The sequence below is a fragment of the Cydia pomonella genome, chromosome 2 (genome assembly GCF_033807575.1).
Source record: "Cydia pomonella isolate Wapato2018A chromosome 2, ilCydPomo1, whole genome shotgun sequence".
In the NCBI taxonomy this organism is placed as follows: domain Eukaryota; kingdom Metazoa; phylum Arthropoda; class Insecta; order Lepidoptera; family Tortricidae; genus Cydia; species Cydia pomonella.
This window is the reverse complement of record NC_084704.1, coordinates 19,214,504-19,230,969: the sequence shown is the minus strand read 5'-3', so window position 1 is coordinate 19,230,969 and position 16,466 is coordinate 19,214,504. Positions and strand designations below refer to the sequence as shown.

General features: G+C 38.5%; 1 protein-coding gene across 1 annotated transcript in view; it reads left to right on the top strand.

The window, feature by feature from the left end:
- Positions 1-1,406: 1,406 nt before the first annotated feature.
- LOC133534585 (START domain-containing protein 10-like) overlaps positions 1,407-16,466 on the top strand; it is a 48,791-nt gene continuing 33,731 nt past the window's right edge. The window contains exons 1-2 of the mRNA XM_061873757.1: positions 1,407-2,391; positions 11,892-12,035. Of these exons, the coding sequence (XP_061729741.1) occupies positions 2,217-2,391; positions 11,892-12,035 (319 nt within the window). The 5' untranslated portion in view covers positions 1,407-2,216. The remainder of the gene's footprint in view (positions 2,392-11,891; positions 12,036-16,466) is intronic.

The following is a 16,466-nucleotide window of genomic DNA, read 5'->3' as shown; positions in this document are numbered from 1 at the left end:
TGTCATTATTCAACTGTCTTCCCGCGAAATTTCAATTGGCGTCTATATTTAGACGCAATTTTGTCGGCCAATAAAGTCATGGCATCTGTTTTCTGGGATGCAAAGGGAATAATAATGGTTGACTATCTCCAGAGAGGTAAAACTATAAATTCCGACTATTATTGCGAGTTATTACGCAGATTACGCGAGGCTCTGAAGATAAAAAGACCTGGAATGTTGACAAAGAAAGTTACCTTCCACCAGGACAATGCACGTGTTCACACGTCACTAAAATCGATGGCGGAGATTGCCAAATGTGGGTTTGAATTATTGCCCCACCCACCCTATTCACCCGATTTAGCACCATCGGACTTTCATCTGTTCCCCAATTTAAAAAAAACATATGGGTGGTATGAAATTTTCAAGCAACGCCGAGGTCCAAGCTGAGGTGAATGCCTATTTTGAAGGTCTCGAGGAAAGCTTCTTCACAAGGGGTGTAATGGCTCTGGAATCCAGATGGAACAAGTGCATTCAACTTGACGGGGACTATGTAGAAAAATAAAAATAAATTAAAAAACCTCTGTTTTGTTTTTAATATTCAGGCCGCGAATTTTTCAATCCACCCTCGTAGAATGTTGTTGTTGTTGCCGACGAAAGTGCCACTGACATACGCTCTTTTGCTTGCACGGCTTTTTTGTATTGTGTGAAGGTACGGAACCTTCTATTATGTGTGGTCCGACACGCACTTGGCTGGTTTTTTCAGTACGGATGTGCACAAAAAGAGGTACAATAATAATAATCAAAATAAAGAGTTATATATTGTTACGCAAAAATCCCCCACAGGTGTCGTTTTGTACATAGCAGTAGCTTTGTTTTTTCTCGTTAACACAAATATATTTAGTATCAAAATATCCAGTGTCATCTTCCACTCACAACAAGTTACATCCCGAGCACAATAAACACTCATTTATTCATCAATAACAACAACCACAATCGAAAAGACCCAAATGAAATGAACAAGTCATTATTTGCAACCGCGCCTATCCGATCCCAACACTTAGTATTTGATAAGTAATTGGCTTAAAATGTGGGTACAAAACCAATCAAAATCACAAAAAATGTCACACCAACCGGGCGATGCAACCAACGGGTGGCTTAGACCCCGGCGCTCGTGCGCGGAAAGTTCAAATTCACCAATAATAACTCATTGCCTAGTGTCGGTCTCGGCAGGAATCTCGGCCCATTTTGGCCGAGAGCCGAGACCGAGATCTCGGCTCGATTTTTGGCCGAGAATGCCGAGACCGAGACCGAGATCTCGGTCGGACCTTAGCAGCATGGTTCCATTTTTATCACTTGTCACTATTCCCGTCACTTTCGCGCTTACATACTTGTTAGAACATGAAAGGCATGGTGACAAATTATAAAGAGCCGACCATATTAGCTCTACTGGTTCCCTTAAACTTGGCCTTATTGGGCAATCTACCAGTTTCAAGTAGATCCGGAAATTGTAGGTACGAATTAGCGATTGTACTTCTTACCGAATAAGTAACAACTATTTCGAAGGTACCTTCTCTACTACGTATGTAATTTACTATAACTAATAATTTAAATTGATTTTCCGGTGACGTGAACATTAATAGTATCAAATCATAAATCATAAATTATTTATCAGATTACAGTTGTTGCATATACATAAAGTTTCTCCTAATTCAACCGTCCACAAACAGCATGCAAATATTAGATGTTTTTCTTAAACTAAGTATTTATTACAATATAAAAGGTTGAATTGAAAACTTTAAAGAGTCACCTATCTAAGTTTAAACATGTGACGCGGTACTGTATCAACAGGTATACTGAAAGTAGATCGATTTTTATTAGACAGGTACTTTTGAAAAGAAATAAAATGATACTTTCAATGAGCTAGCTATTATCCATGCTTTGCATTTTATGCTTTCCATTTCGCCTTGCTAATTACAATTAACAAATTCTAACACCACAAGCGAATGTGAGACAAATGAACCGTTTCGGTATTATTTACATTCTTACCCATTTTGCTGAAATACACGAGAATACTTTACGATACACATTTTAGTCGTATCACACACACAGTCGCGCCAGCTTTCACCAACACGTGTGCAAAAAGTAGAGACGAGGGCGCGCATGCGCGGTATCGAGCCATCAGGCCATGCTGCAGAGACAGGCCAGTCGGGCAGTCGAGCTGTGATGTCCGCGGTCGGATGGGCTCAGCCGGATGGGCGCGCGGCGAGGCGCGCGTAGCGGACGACTCCGACTTTGAAACCCTCAAAGGCTTACTTTCTTCCGAAAAAGGCTGGACCTTGGAGTACGAAAAGGACGGCGTCAAGGTCTGGGCCGAGGACGCCGCTCACGGCGCGCTAAGAACCGTCAAGGTAGGTTAAAAGTAAAAACATTCATTCCAGAAATTGACGCTCTTCTACCCCTATTCAAGTATTCACCACAACCACTTGTTTGCTTACAACACTGAAGGGTGTATTGATTATTATAAACAAGGACAGTAAACAGTTGTTTTGGGAACTTCAGAGTTTGTTAATGCGGTGGTTTGTTTAGGCTTAATACGCTCTGAAAGCAGTTGGTCATTTGTTTTATAAATTTGTAAGCTGAAATTTGTAAAGGGATATTTGGTATGGTTAATGTGGGAAGCGAGGAATGGAATGTAGCCGGCGGCGGACGTTTTATTATCGGGATTCAAATCCGAGGTAATAAAAGCGATTATCCTGGTCCCGGGCGGTTTAAAGCCCTTCTTCCGCCTTAATGATGCCTAAAGAAATGAACGCAGGCAACAACAAGTTTACGTGACTGGTTATTTTGCACCTAAGAGTTTCAAAAGCTTATTTTAACGAATTAATAAAAAAATATTGCAAGTTGTTCTGCAGGCCCACAGCAATTAGGTGGTGATTTATCTCGAAGCGAGGAATGCGTTAGAGGGGACACTCGTTATTTATAAATACAACTGTTAATATCAGGAACAATTGGAAGACTTTTCACAATATGTTTATTGTTTAGTCTCACAAAGTAGGTGCTTAGTCATTGAAGTTGTGGGAGCCGAGTGGCTGCGTGGTTTTGCATACGACAAACAAACAAAATCGTAAGCGGTTCGTACATACCAATGTGTTTCACGGAGCTTATTCATAGTTTATAACATATGGTTTGAAATATTATAAAATATTTTTATTAAACTTTGCGAATATTAGAGATGCCTTAAGTATTTATGACGTAACCATGACGTGTCGTATTTAAATGTCATATATCCCTCTACTATCCCTATAATATTGTAAATGCGAATGTAAGTCTGTATGCCTGCATGTCTTACCTCTTCAAGCTGATTTAGGTGCTATTTGGTTTGGAGATAGTTTAAGTCCCAGGCAAGGACCATCATTATACGTAGACTAATTCGCGTGCAAGAGCTAGTGCATGCATGCAATTTGACGCAAGTATCGAAACCAAATTGCAGCCACTTGGAGTGTTTAGACATATTTTGAGTGATTTGACATATTTTGTTGAGAACGGTAGGTACAGTCAGCGTCAAATACTTCGTAGCAGTCAAAGTGGCCAAATAGTTCGGTACACCATACTAAATATATGGTGTACCGAACTATTTGGCTACTTTGACTGCTACGAAGTATTTGACGCTGACTGTACGTGTACAACTACATATACGCATTACGCAAATATTAAAGTAACTTTAGACCAAGCTAAGTTGGCAGCGTCAAACTTCTATGAAATTATGACGTTTACTTAACACTTGCACAGTATGGGCTATCAAAATAGCTGCCTACTTATCTTGGTCTGACTCTACCTACGCCCTCGACGGTTTCAGGACTTACAGGTTGTATAAAAGCTCGATTTATTTCAACAGCTCGCTCTGGTGATTCTTTTACATAAAGATGTGTAGATAAGTAAGTATTTGGGATTTCTCGGAAATTGTCGGAAGCAAAGTCATTGGACGGATATCGAAATATTGGCAACGGAACGTGCCGTAATTTTATTTGTTATGGTAAGCAGATTTTTACGCCTTCTCTCTTGCCTTTTGTGATTTATTGCTTTTTTACGACAGGTGTTCGAATTTACATTTTGATAGCTGAAGTGAGTTCGATATACTTAAGAAAATTTTGGAGCTATTTATAAATTATAAATAGAAAGAAATAAAACCTCAATATATTTAAATAGGTAGGCGTAAATATCTCTAGGTACCTCTTTTCGGAATTTGCTCACGTTAGGCGTAGTCTTAGATGCATTAGATGGAGGGTAACCCAACATAACATTGCCATCATTTTTGTGATCATTAAGTAACTAACAAATACCCGTACGTGTAAAAGAGCATATCGCCTCAGACTTACGTCTTAAAAAGGGAAGTTTAATTTTGATATGGCAAAGTGTTCCGAGTTATCATTGTTCAAGTCAGGCCATGGGCGAGGCAATATTTCTATAAACTCGCACAGTCGAGTCGTATAATAAACGGCGACATATCTAGCCCGCTGTCGAAAGTTTAAAAACAATTTGCAGGAAGTGGCCGTATTCGATAGCAACCGTAACATTGAAAAATACCTACTGGAACCCGGGACAAGTTTTAAGTGGAGCAGCTCAACGATATCTCAATTTATCGAGTTTGAAGACCGAGGGTGACCGAGGTAACAGGTAACCTAATCTATCTCGGTCACCCTCGGCTATGCTCAATTGCTCAGATTTGGGAAACCTACTCGGAGCATCACAGCAGTTGTCTTAACTTAAGAGGGAAGGGGACAGTCGTTTCTCCATACAAACGTAGTCCCCATTTTCCTCTCTAGATATTGACATTATAGAAAATATTTTTAAATAATTTGATGTATACTGTGAAGGTTGGAAACCTGCACAGTCTCGAGATAGATAACTGACAACGATTATTTAAATTCAGAACTATCGCCCTGCTGAAGGAATAAAGATCTGCAGGTGATTTTATTCTGAAAATGGCAAGCATCGGAGTTAGTTGATATTGCTGTGATTAGGTAGTTTTTGAATAAAAAAAGATTATCAAATAAAATAAGAAATCTACCTGGAGCGTTTACATTCCCCACCTCAGCTAATAGACCGTATCTCTTTTGCAATACTAAACATACCTATACGTAGGGGACGTTTAATTTTTTTAAATTTTTTGATTATTGTAAAAATTAGGAACGAAAAGCAGATTGTGATTGATAAATAATTAACTATTTTTAATAATATTAATATCCAGAAAGGAAAATTTGTATGAAAAGGCGATTTCGTCCTCGTGTCCTCTACTTTCATCTTAAAGGAATGCATTGCAAAATAATGCGCTGTTTCAAGCGCTCTTTTAAATGAACAAGGAAAGGAACTAAATTCATTTTCGGTTATTGCAAAGTGTATGTAAATTATAAATATCTTTAACAACCTGTATGTATCTCTTTAGGTATCGAAAAGCTCATGTGAGTAATACGTATTTTTATTTCCTAGCTAAATGACTAGGACTACAATATCAAGCAATAACACTACAACTACACTATTAAGAACTAACCTACTAAGAGTACTTATAAGTTTAGTGACTTCTAACTTTGGAATTACAATCTTATTGGACCTTTCCCTTGAATTTAAACACCCGCTATCTTGCGCTTTACAGCGATATATTTTATGGAAGCATCGTAAAACGTAAAATTAATGTGTTTGTCGTACGCCATTTGTCGAGTTAGGGTATTTTACAATATAATTAAGTTTTTATTTATTAAAGACACTTATCATCGTTAGAAATCGAAACGAAATATCATTTGATATTTGCCAGTCGCTTTTCGGTGAAGGAAAACATCGTGAGGAAACCGGACTAATCCCAACAAGGCCTAGTTTACCCTCTGGGTTGGAAAGTCAGATGGCAGTCGCTTTCGTAAAAACTAGTGCCTACGCCAAATCTTCGGATTAGTTGTCAAGCGGACCCCAGGCTCCCATGAGCCGAGGCAAAATGCCGGGACAACGCGAGGAAGAAGAAGAGATCATCGTTAGAAATCGATGCAAGTTAGGTAGCTAATGTACAATACTAAAACACATTATATTTAGTATCGTTATTTCGAAATGACAGATAGTCAAAATAATAGTATTTTATACAATCGTGATATAATAGAGCTTTTCAGTCGAATGCGCTGTTTAGGCAACGAAGCTTGCTGTGTTATATCATATCACTATTGTATACAACACTTTTTCTACGAGTCATCTAAAATACTCATACCATAACACATATACATGTCCTTACCGGTGTTGAAACATCTCTTTGTAGTCTGTGGTTGAAACCCATGACCTCCAGAAGATTAGTCTGATTAGTTATCAATGTCAAGTTATTTCTTATATGTGTTTGTAAGCTAGGTAGCTAGTAACTACACAACAACATGCAAGAGGGGTTTTACTTGAGCTTTTTACCTATACCATCATTGCTTTATGGCTTGGCAGTTACACTGAAAGAAATGTTTGCATAACTGTAACAAAATTTTGGTTACTGTTTACACAAAAATTGGGACTTGCGAACTATGTGTTATATGTTACAAAACCGTGTTTGGCTATCAGTGTTCAGGTACTGGGTATACACTACAAAATAAGTTTGTAAATTTATGCAAAGTTTATTTTCTTATAGTTTAGTTATTTAGTAAAGTTACAAAACCAGTTCGGCTATCTATTTTTTTCAGTGTAAGACTCATGTCCTTACTCAAATAAATAAATAAATAAATATTATAGGACATTATTACACAAATTGACTAAGTTCCACAGTAAGCTCAATAAGGCTTGTGTTGAGGGTACTTAGACAACGCTATATATAATATATAAATATTTATAAATACTTAAATACATAGAAAACACCCATGACTCAGGAACAAATATCCATGCTCATCACATGAATAAATGCCCTTACCAGGATTTGAACCTGGGACCATCGACTTCGTAGGCAGGGTCACTACCCACTAGGCCAAACTGGTCGTCGATACTCAAGTAGGTGGTTTTTAAATAAGGTTCAATTTTGACGCGTGGCCTCAGGGAGTTTGTTCCCGACTTTAGTAGAGTTTCTATATCGAGGGTTTGCGGGCAATATTGAAATTATTTTCAGCCATGATTCAAGTAAATGAGTTATACTATCTGAAGCTTTTTGTAATACTTAATATTCAAAAGAATATTAACCAAGTTTTTAAACTTTCAAGTAGTGATAATACCGGTTACCGGTTTATGAAGACGTTGTATGTAACTTGACCTAATTTGTTAGCTGTATTTTCCTTGATGTATGAAGTGCATGGGGTTGTTATAAAGAGAGGCCATTATTTAATTGAATACATATTTAATAGGTACACATACATTTAATATGTAATATTTCAATGAGGCATTTTTCCTGAGTTTAAAATATTTAAGAGGGTATCTGAGGCACGATAAGGTAACAGGAAGGGCCCCAGCCAATCGCGCTTAGTTCCGGCAAACGGAAGACGGGTTAAAAGGTATACGCTGCGCCACAGAACCGATTTAAAATTTCGGAGTGAATAGTCGTGTCGCCACTTCACTCTTATGCATGCATAAAACCAGCCTAGACTAAGCTAAGCGACATCTCATCTCGCCACCGTGAAATTGCGTCTAGAAATGAGATGAGATGTTTAATAAGCTTCTATATATGCATTAGATAAATACCCAAGTTTGACGTTGCAAGCGGCGGTCGCAGGCTGTAAGTTGATACACGCTATTTTTCTTTCTTGATAGTAAGCGGATTCGTTGCCTAGAATGTAAAAAGAGAATGTAACTAATGCGAAGAATGTGTTATTTTACTAAAATGATAACTGTGTAATTAACCTTGTACGTAGCCTTCGTTTTATGGTACCTACTTATTAACACGTTCACTGCATGAAGGAATGGGAAGACTCCATGCAAAGTATGGTTAATTACTAGTTACACTAATTTCCGCGGCGACCACCCCAAACCAAACCCAAAAGAGCCTAAGTGCGATCAAAGTGCATTTTTTATTAAAAAAACCCTTTTTTAATAGCAACAAGTTTTATTACACATAGTGCATTTTTGTTATGTCTGGTTGTACTCTTGGGAGGAGGGGGGGGGGGGGGGTTGAATCGGTTCCATCGCGATGGAATGACCGTCAGCTGTAAAATGAACATGTATACAATATGCGCTTTACCACTTTATGTGCGGCAAAATATGCGTATTGTGTAAATTGCGTAGTCCGTTGATGTCTTTTCAGGCGTTTACGCCTGATAAAATGCTACATGCAAAAAAAACATGATTTGTTATTGCTATCATAAAAGGTATAGCGCTTATTTTTTACATGTTCATGCGACCATGCTGATGTTCTTACCATCGCGATATAACTGGATGACGATTTTTGTTTTTAACAACAGCATCTGAGCTATCATTTGACAAAGTATCAAACAGAAGGCGATGACAATTTTCTTTTTGTTTTACGTGTTTCGGTGGCTGCCAACCCACCAACGGAGCGGCAGCTGACGTCGACGAGGGTTCATCTAACCTAGCCGTTAATCACTCGGTTTCGGCTCGTTTTAAGCCGGGAGGCGATTGATCATGGAATTTTTTTCTTGCTCGCGGTATATACGGGGCAAACCACGATATTGCGAAAAATAAGAACCGAGGTCTGAAAATTACACATTCTCCGTGGTAGTGGGATTTAATTACGAACTCCCTACACTGTGTTATGCAAATTAATGTTATCAAATACCTAAGGCCGGCGCCCCACTGCAGCGCACGCTATGTACACGACCCACGTTCCTATACAAAATTTCGTGGGCTTGCCCACGGTTTGTATTAAAACGTGGGCCGTGGATGTAGCGTGCGCAGCAGTGGGGCGCCGGCCTAAGAGTCGACGGAAATACCGGAACATGACGTTTTCAGTCCTAGTTCCCGGACAGAATTCCTTTTGTGAAGGTCGGCTATGCTGCTACGGAGCGGACTGAACCTTTCACGGGAAGGAATAGAAATCCATGTTTTGTTAGGACTAAGCTGATCACAAATAATTTCACATAAATATTTTGTCTTGGTAAATTACGTAAATGTAACCTTTTCTCATGCAAAGATATAAATTAATATAGCATTTCTAGTTTTTACATATAATGATTAACTTTACGTGTCTTATTAATTTAATTGGGGATTATTATTTAAATAATTATTAGATAAAAATTACCCAATGATTTTAAAACTAAAGCGAGCACGTGTGCTGCTCTGTGGCGTCGCCACCGTAATGAAAATCAATTAATTATATGGTGAAATGTTGTAGGTCAAACGTATTCCATGTATAATTAAATATTATACGTATAATGTTTATGGCTGTACCTAGACTAGGGAACGCAATAATGGACACTGAAAATGGCTCCACTGGGGAGCATACTCTGCATTTCTGTAGCGAGGCCACTTATAATTCATAGATATAATGAATTAATGATATTAGCATTTTTTTTCTTATGGAAATTACATAATATGGATGGAATCATTATTAATTAGTGTTTTTTTTTCATTAATTCCTCTTTCCGCATAAAGTAGGGCACAGGACCGCGGGAAGGAAATTTCCGTCTCGCTCATCCACGCGCCTCTCGATTGAAACTTGTATGGCTGTACGTAGACGTTGCAGTTGGCGCGCAGTTCTCATACAAATTGTAGTCGGGTTCGGGTTGCAGACCGTCTGTATTGTCCCTATTTTCATAAGAAAAAAAACCGGTCAAGTGCGAGTTCGTTTTACTCGCGCACGGAGGGTTCCGTACAAACTTTGAATTATGCTGGTGGCTAGCAAACTATTCAGTTTAGAAAAAAATGATATTAAAAACCTCAATATCATTTTTAAAGACTTATCCATAGATACCCCACACGTATGGGTTTGATGAAAAAAAAATTGAGTTTCAGTTCTAAGTATGGGGAACCTCCAATATTTTATGTTTTTTTTTCTATTTTTCTCTAAAAATCTTAATACGGTTCACAGAACACATTTACTTACCAAGTTTCAAGAAGAAGAAGAAGTTCTTATAGTTTCAGAAAAAAGTGGCTGTGACAGACAGACATGACGAATCCATAAGGGTTCCGTTTTCTGCCATTTGGCTACGGAACCCTATTAATTATAATAATAATAATCATAATTTTTCTTCGGTAATTTTCGGAGATAAAGAGTTAATGGTATTTTTTTCACATTTTCTTTCATAATTTATTTTTCACTATGAAAAAAGAAGAAAAATACTTTGTGGAATGTATAATTTGAGCTTTTTCAAATAAGACCCCACTTGACCTAGTCACTACACTTTGAAATTTTGCCCCCTCTTCATATTGGGCATTTTCCATAGTTAATAAAAAAATATAACTTCTTCTTCTTCCTCGCGTTGTCCCGGCATTTTGCCACAGCCCATGGAAGCCTGGGGAACTTATCCCAAGAATTGGCGTCGGCACTAGTTTTTACGAAAGCGACTGCCGTGTGACCTTCCAACCCAGAAGGTAAACTAGGACTTATTGGGATTAGTCCGGTTTCCTCACGGTGTTTTCCTTCACCGAAAAGCTGCTGGTAAATATCAAATGATATTTCGTACATAAGTTCCGAAAAACTCATTGGTACGAGCCGGGATTTGAACCCGCGACCTCCGGATTGCGACCGCACGCTCGCTTCTAGCGCGCAGGGCAATAAAAAAATATAACAATAGTATTTAATACTTTCAATGTGTCTGGGTTAGCGTTTTTCATAACTATTCCAAATTTCACATCGATAGCGTAAGTCTCGAGATATTTAGCGTTGTGACTTGTGACAGACAGACTGACGAACAGTTATTTTTGTGAGAGAAGCGTTTCTTTTGTACCGTTGTGGTACGGAACGTTAAAAAATAGCTAATATCATTTTTATCTATGAGTAGGTACTAAGTGGTTTCGATGTAATTCGTTCCCTAATACAGGTAAAGCCATATATTATACGTACATGGTGTACATGCCACGTACATCATTTCACCATGCAGCAGCACACAGCGATGTTCGTCCGTGACCGCGTGTGGCAGACTACTTGTTTTTGCACTGTATAAAACTGTATGCGGTTTGCGGTGCGTAGATGTGAATATAAGGTTGCGTAGAGAGTTATACATGCCACACATATATAGTTACAGAAAATTGGTTCAAGCACTGACATATATCTAAGGACGGGCATTACGGGCAATAAGAATGGGGACAGTACAGCGGCGTCACGTACACAAATTTGAGCCAATCGTGCAGTCTAACGTCACAAAGCGATTGGTTGATGAGATGAGTTCGCGTCACGCGCGCGATTGATCGTAATTCGTATAAGTATGTCAATGGGTTCAACTTTATACCGTCGGCTCCGCAGCCAGAGAAGAGAAGGAATTTTAGTAAAATTACTAAAATTTCTTCGAATTAAGATCAATCAACTAGTTTCGATCAATCGCGCGTGTGATGCGAAATCATCAACCAATCACGACTGGCTCGAATTTGTGTACGTTACACCGCTGTACTGTACCGTCCCAGTTACAATTATTGCCCGTAAGGCCCGTCCTTGGATATATGTCAACGCTTGAACCAAATTTTTCACGGGAAGGAATGGAAATTCAACTTTTGTTAGGACTAAGCTGAAATAATTTCAATCATATCGAACACTTGCCTTAGGGCCTGTTTACATATTGATTGGTGTTTAGTACGAGTGTATGCATTTGCTGTTTAACGCAAGTATTATCTAGAGCGATCGATGATCGGAATGTCATAGTTTTAAATTGTTTGGTTGAGTTAAGTAAATAATAATGCCCGTTTTACAAAAACGCTATACGCCGCATTTATTTTAGTGGGGGAATATTATAAATAAAATAAAGGGATACAGTACTGTGCTATTAATTAATTGTAATGGAACCTTTTTTAATTGCGGCAGGTAGTAGCCGAGTTCGACGATGTGGAACCGGACGCCCTGTACGACGTGCTACACGACCCGGAGTACCGCTCCGTGTGGGACACGCACATGCTGGCCGCCGAGGACGCGGGCCACATCAACGTCAACAACGACGTCGGCTACTACGCCAGTGAGTGTACTGTCTGACGGACACCGCCGGTTATGCGCTACAAGACTTGGAATCATTTAACACTTAATAAATTCACTGCCAGCGACCCACTATAAGTATATCCAAAAAAAAAACATTTTCGTCACTGACACACTCACTCAACTCACTCACTGATGATCATCAAAATTCTTAGGGTTCTTCCTGAAGTGGTATATAAGATAGTATTACACAAACAAAAAAAAAACCTAAAACTTGAAATTTTTAGCTCCTAAGGGGATGAAACGGGGGTGGAATTTTGTATGGGGAATCAATAACCGCTGTATCGATTTAAGTAGTTGAAATGGTAGGTATATAGATAGTTTTTGTTATAGGGAAGAATATAATATAGTTCTCAACCCAAAAATCACCGTAAGGATGGAAAAGGGCGTTAGGTGGGAAAAAGGTGATGAAGTTTGTATAGGGAATCAGTAAAAAGCAGATTGTACCTATAAAATATATTTACCAGATATATTTCAGGATTTTTTTGGAAATCACTCCCAACCTTTTAAATTAGGGGATAAAAGATTCTCATAAGCAACTTACAAAAAGTAGTGAAATCCTACCAAAAACATTTTCATGTAAAATGTTGCCAAGACGAAACTATAATGCTCGCACTGTCAAAAAGTTATCTGGAGGCCTACCGCGAAAACCGATTTTCGCAAATTATGGGGATCTTTCTCTTTTACTCTCACTAAGACGTAATAAGAGTGATAGAGAAAAATGACCGCAATTGACGAACTAGAGCCAAGCTTCTAACTCTACAGGCCGTAACTCGTTACTATAAGAACTATTGTATGATAAAAAAATGAACAGTGAATAAATATTTTACCTTACGCCCATGTGACGGTAGCGAAACGGCCGAGTTTGGGCTTGTAGTTTTAGAACCTTGCCTCTACAAGAGATCAGGCCGCGTAGCCAACGTGCATATCGTTCACGCTCCGTGGCGAACGAAACGCAACTATCACAGTCGCACAGATATGGAAGCGTGATAGAGAGAGATATAGCTACGATACGCTACGGAGCGTGAACGATTGTAACGTTGGCTACGCGGCCTGACAATTTTTTGACAGTGCAAGCTTTATGGTTTCGTCTTGGCAACATTTTACATCAAAATGTTTTTGGTGGGATAAATTAGTCTTCACAAAGCAAAGAGAGTCGAGTCGAGCGAGCGAGAGGCATTTCATAACCCCATCCCTTTATAATGTAATTTACTGCCCACGGAGACCTCTGCACATTACCGTGGCTTTCTAAAAGTTAGTTCAAATACACTCAGCAGATGACCGTGAAAGGGCAAAGGGGAAGTACCTAAATAGAGACTTAGAGAAGCGTATTTCTTATTTATGACTTGAAATTTGAGGTGGATTGACAAGTTTCTTTGGGAGTCTTTTGAAACTTATTGTTTTTGGTATTAAATAGATCGCGGTATTGTTAGTACGTATTTGTTTTAAATGCTGTCATTTTGTAAGGATACTTAGATTCAATTTATTACTTAAATTACAGTGTTGGTTGAAAATCAAGCGTTCAACTAAACATAGTGCGTTTAGGTATATCTAGTGCCTATAAACTTATAACTCTGCTTATCGGAATTTACTACTAAATGTGTTTATGCCTTTTTTCAACAAACAGCAATAAGATAACAATATTCTACTATTGTCATCATCATCTACCTCGCGTTGTCCCGGAATTTTTGCCACGGTTCAGGGGAGCCTGGGCCTGCTTGGCAGCATTAATTACTTAATGCTAATGCCAAGAATTAGCATAGGCACTAGTTTTTACGAAAGCGAGTGATGCCATCCGACCTTTCAACCCAGTGGGTAAACTAGGCCTCATTGGGATTAATCCGATATCCTCATAATCGATGTTTTCCTTCACCGAAAATCAACTGGTAAATATCTAATGAAATTTCGTACATCAGTTCCGAAAAGATTACCTGAACAATCTAGGTTAAAATAAAACGTCATTTTCTGAACTATTTGCCTTGAATTAAAATCTTGCTGCACTACTTCTGAAACCTTGTAGGCTTAAATGTTACTTCATAAAATGGCAATAAAATGACGGAAAGAGAAGAGCGATTAATGTCGCCTCAGACGAGTTGACTCTTATTAAGGTACCCATACGAACACTGATATATAAAGCAGGTTGTTTTACGTTGCATTATTAAATCACGCACCTACTGGATTACTGCATAATCTACACCAATTTAATTATCTACCATAATATCCCAAAGCAAAACGATTATGTTATCCATCTTCATAACCACATACCACAATACGGAGTGATAATAGAATTCCGTAAGCATAAAGCAAACTAGACGCTCCGCAACGCGTGAAGAATCATAACGGCGGGGGAAAGCGGGGTTGTGTTACCAGTGCAAGTTAGAAAATGACATACCTAACAATAACTTGATAGCCGGATCTGGTACTGTTAACTATGATATATTTAGCGAAAATTAATACAATAGTACCTACATTACGATACAAATGCGAAAAGTAGGAAATTCGACGAGTTGCGAATTACCCGTGTATCATACAACGTTTAACAGTGCATATGTTGATATGTCCCTTTGAAAATTCGACATAGGCACGAGGGAGCTCATTTCCATCCCGTGTGAAAGCAGCACCATATGTACTGTAAATATAATTACTTACGTATAACAGGGACCCATTGTTGTAGATGGCCTAGCTTTTATTTCCAGGGGTTGTATTTTGGTCTCTGTTCAAAATCTGAACAAATATGGGCGAATTCTTTACTAACAGTGGTGTAATCCCACACAAAAGGAACTTGTAACCCCGCTCTCCCTCATATGCGTCATGAAACCGTCGGATAACACCGGATTGCGCCATGAATAACAAGAGCCCGTGAAACTATGCCACGTTACTGAACGTTGATTTCATCAAATATTTGATTCGCCAAGGCTCTCTGCCAGCATTGGAGTTCGCTATATTGGGATGAATATCAGACCAATATTTGTGTGAATCGGGTTAAAGGGATATTTGTGGCATATGCGGGCCGGTACGGTAATATGATCGTCAGTCAGTCGTTCGCTGTATTTTTTTAACTATGGTATCTGAAGCTACATAAACGAATTACAGGACTAGATATACCTTATGCTATTGTAAGAACAAAGTTTCAGAGTAATCTAGGTAAGAGCGTAACTACGTTTGTATGGAGAACCGAGCTTGCTGGGGCTGGGGAGGGGACCCTTAAGAGGGGCTTAAAGTCAGGAAATTACAAGGAAACAAAAGATATGGTGTGCCGATGCCGCGCGAAACATGCAATGGAAGGTATGGCCGTCGAGCGGGTTTTATCTCAATAACTCGAATATATATTTGTGTTTAAAATTTTGCTCCTCCCTGATTCCTCGGATACATCACTAGCGGCCACTTGCACCATCCCACTAACACGAGGTTAACCGGTTAAACCGTTAACCCAGTGTCAAATTGGACTGGTAACCATGGTAACTCCAGGTTTAACAGGTTAACCCCGAGTTAGTGATCGGTGCAAGTGACCCTAGCTATTTATACTAAAATTATACTGCTATTGGTATTATATTGGGTAACGATATTGTAACGAATGTAAATGAAAATTAATGAAAATTAATTTCTAAGGATTTGATTAGAGTCTGCCCTTAATATAGCCTAGTTTTTTCATGGTATTTTTAGTCGTTCGCTCTTTGTCACTATCTTCTCTGGTAGTATTCTTTAATGTAGTATTCTTTTACTATGTCAGTATGTCTTATTTGTTTTTCGTTATGGTCTTCTTTGGTCGTTATTTGTCTCTTCCGTTTTTTAACTCATTGACTGGACTTATTCACCGAAAAATATTTGACAAGTTCCGTTCTGGACACATTCGTAATTAGTCTCTTTCGTTTTTCTTCACATGATGATTTCGCCACATTCGTTTGTCGTCTCGTTCGTTCTTCGGCTATTGATTCACATTAAACATATATTATCATTAAACTATTGCAAGTTTTTTCCAATACCTATTTTCTACATAATATTCCTTAGAAACGTCTAAAACGAATACAATATTGACTTCCAAGAAAAAGTACATGGCCAAGAACAGGAAGGGTAGCAAATGTATCCAAAGGAGAACGAGACTAATTGCCAATGAGGACAATAAAGAGAGTGACGAAAGACGATTGTGACTAAAATTAATCTACGAATGATACGAAAAACGAGGAAGGCAAATACCGAATGAGACCAAGGAAGACCATGACGAAAAACGAATAAGATATCTTAAGAGAGAGACTAGTTACAGACTTTGACTAAAGTTCATAATGACAAAAAACGAAAAAGACGTATAAATAACGAATGACGAACACACAATGATAATAAATAAACGAGAAACGAATGAGACAAGCGACGATGATACCATTGGACCTGGATCCCGTAAATTTGTCTATCTAATTAG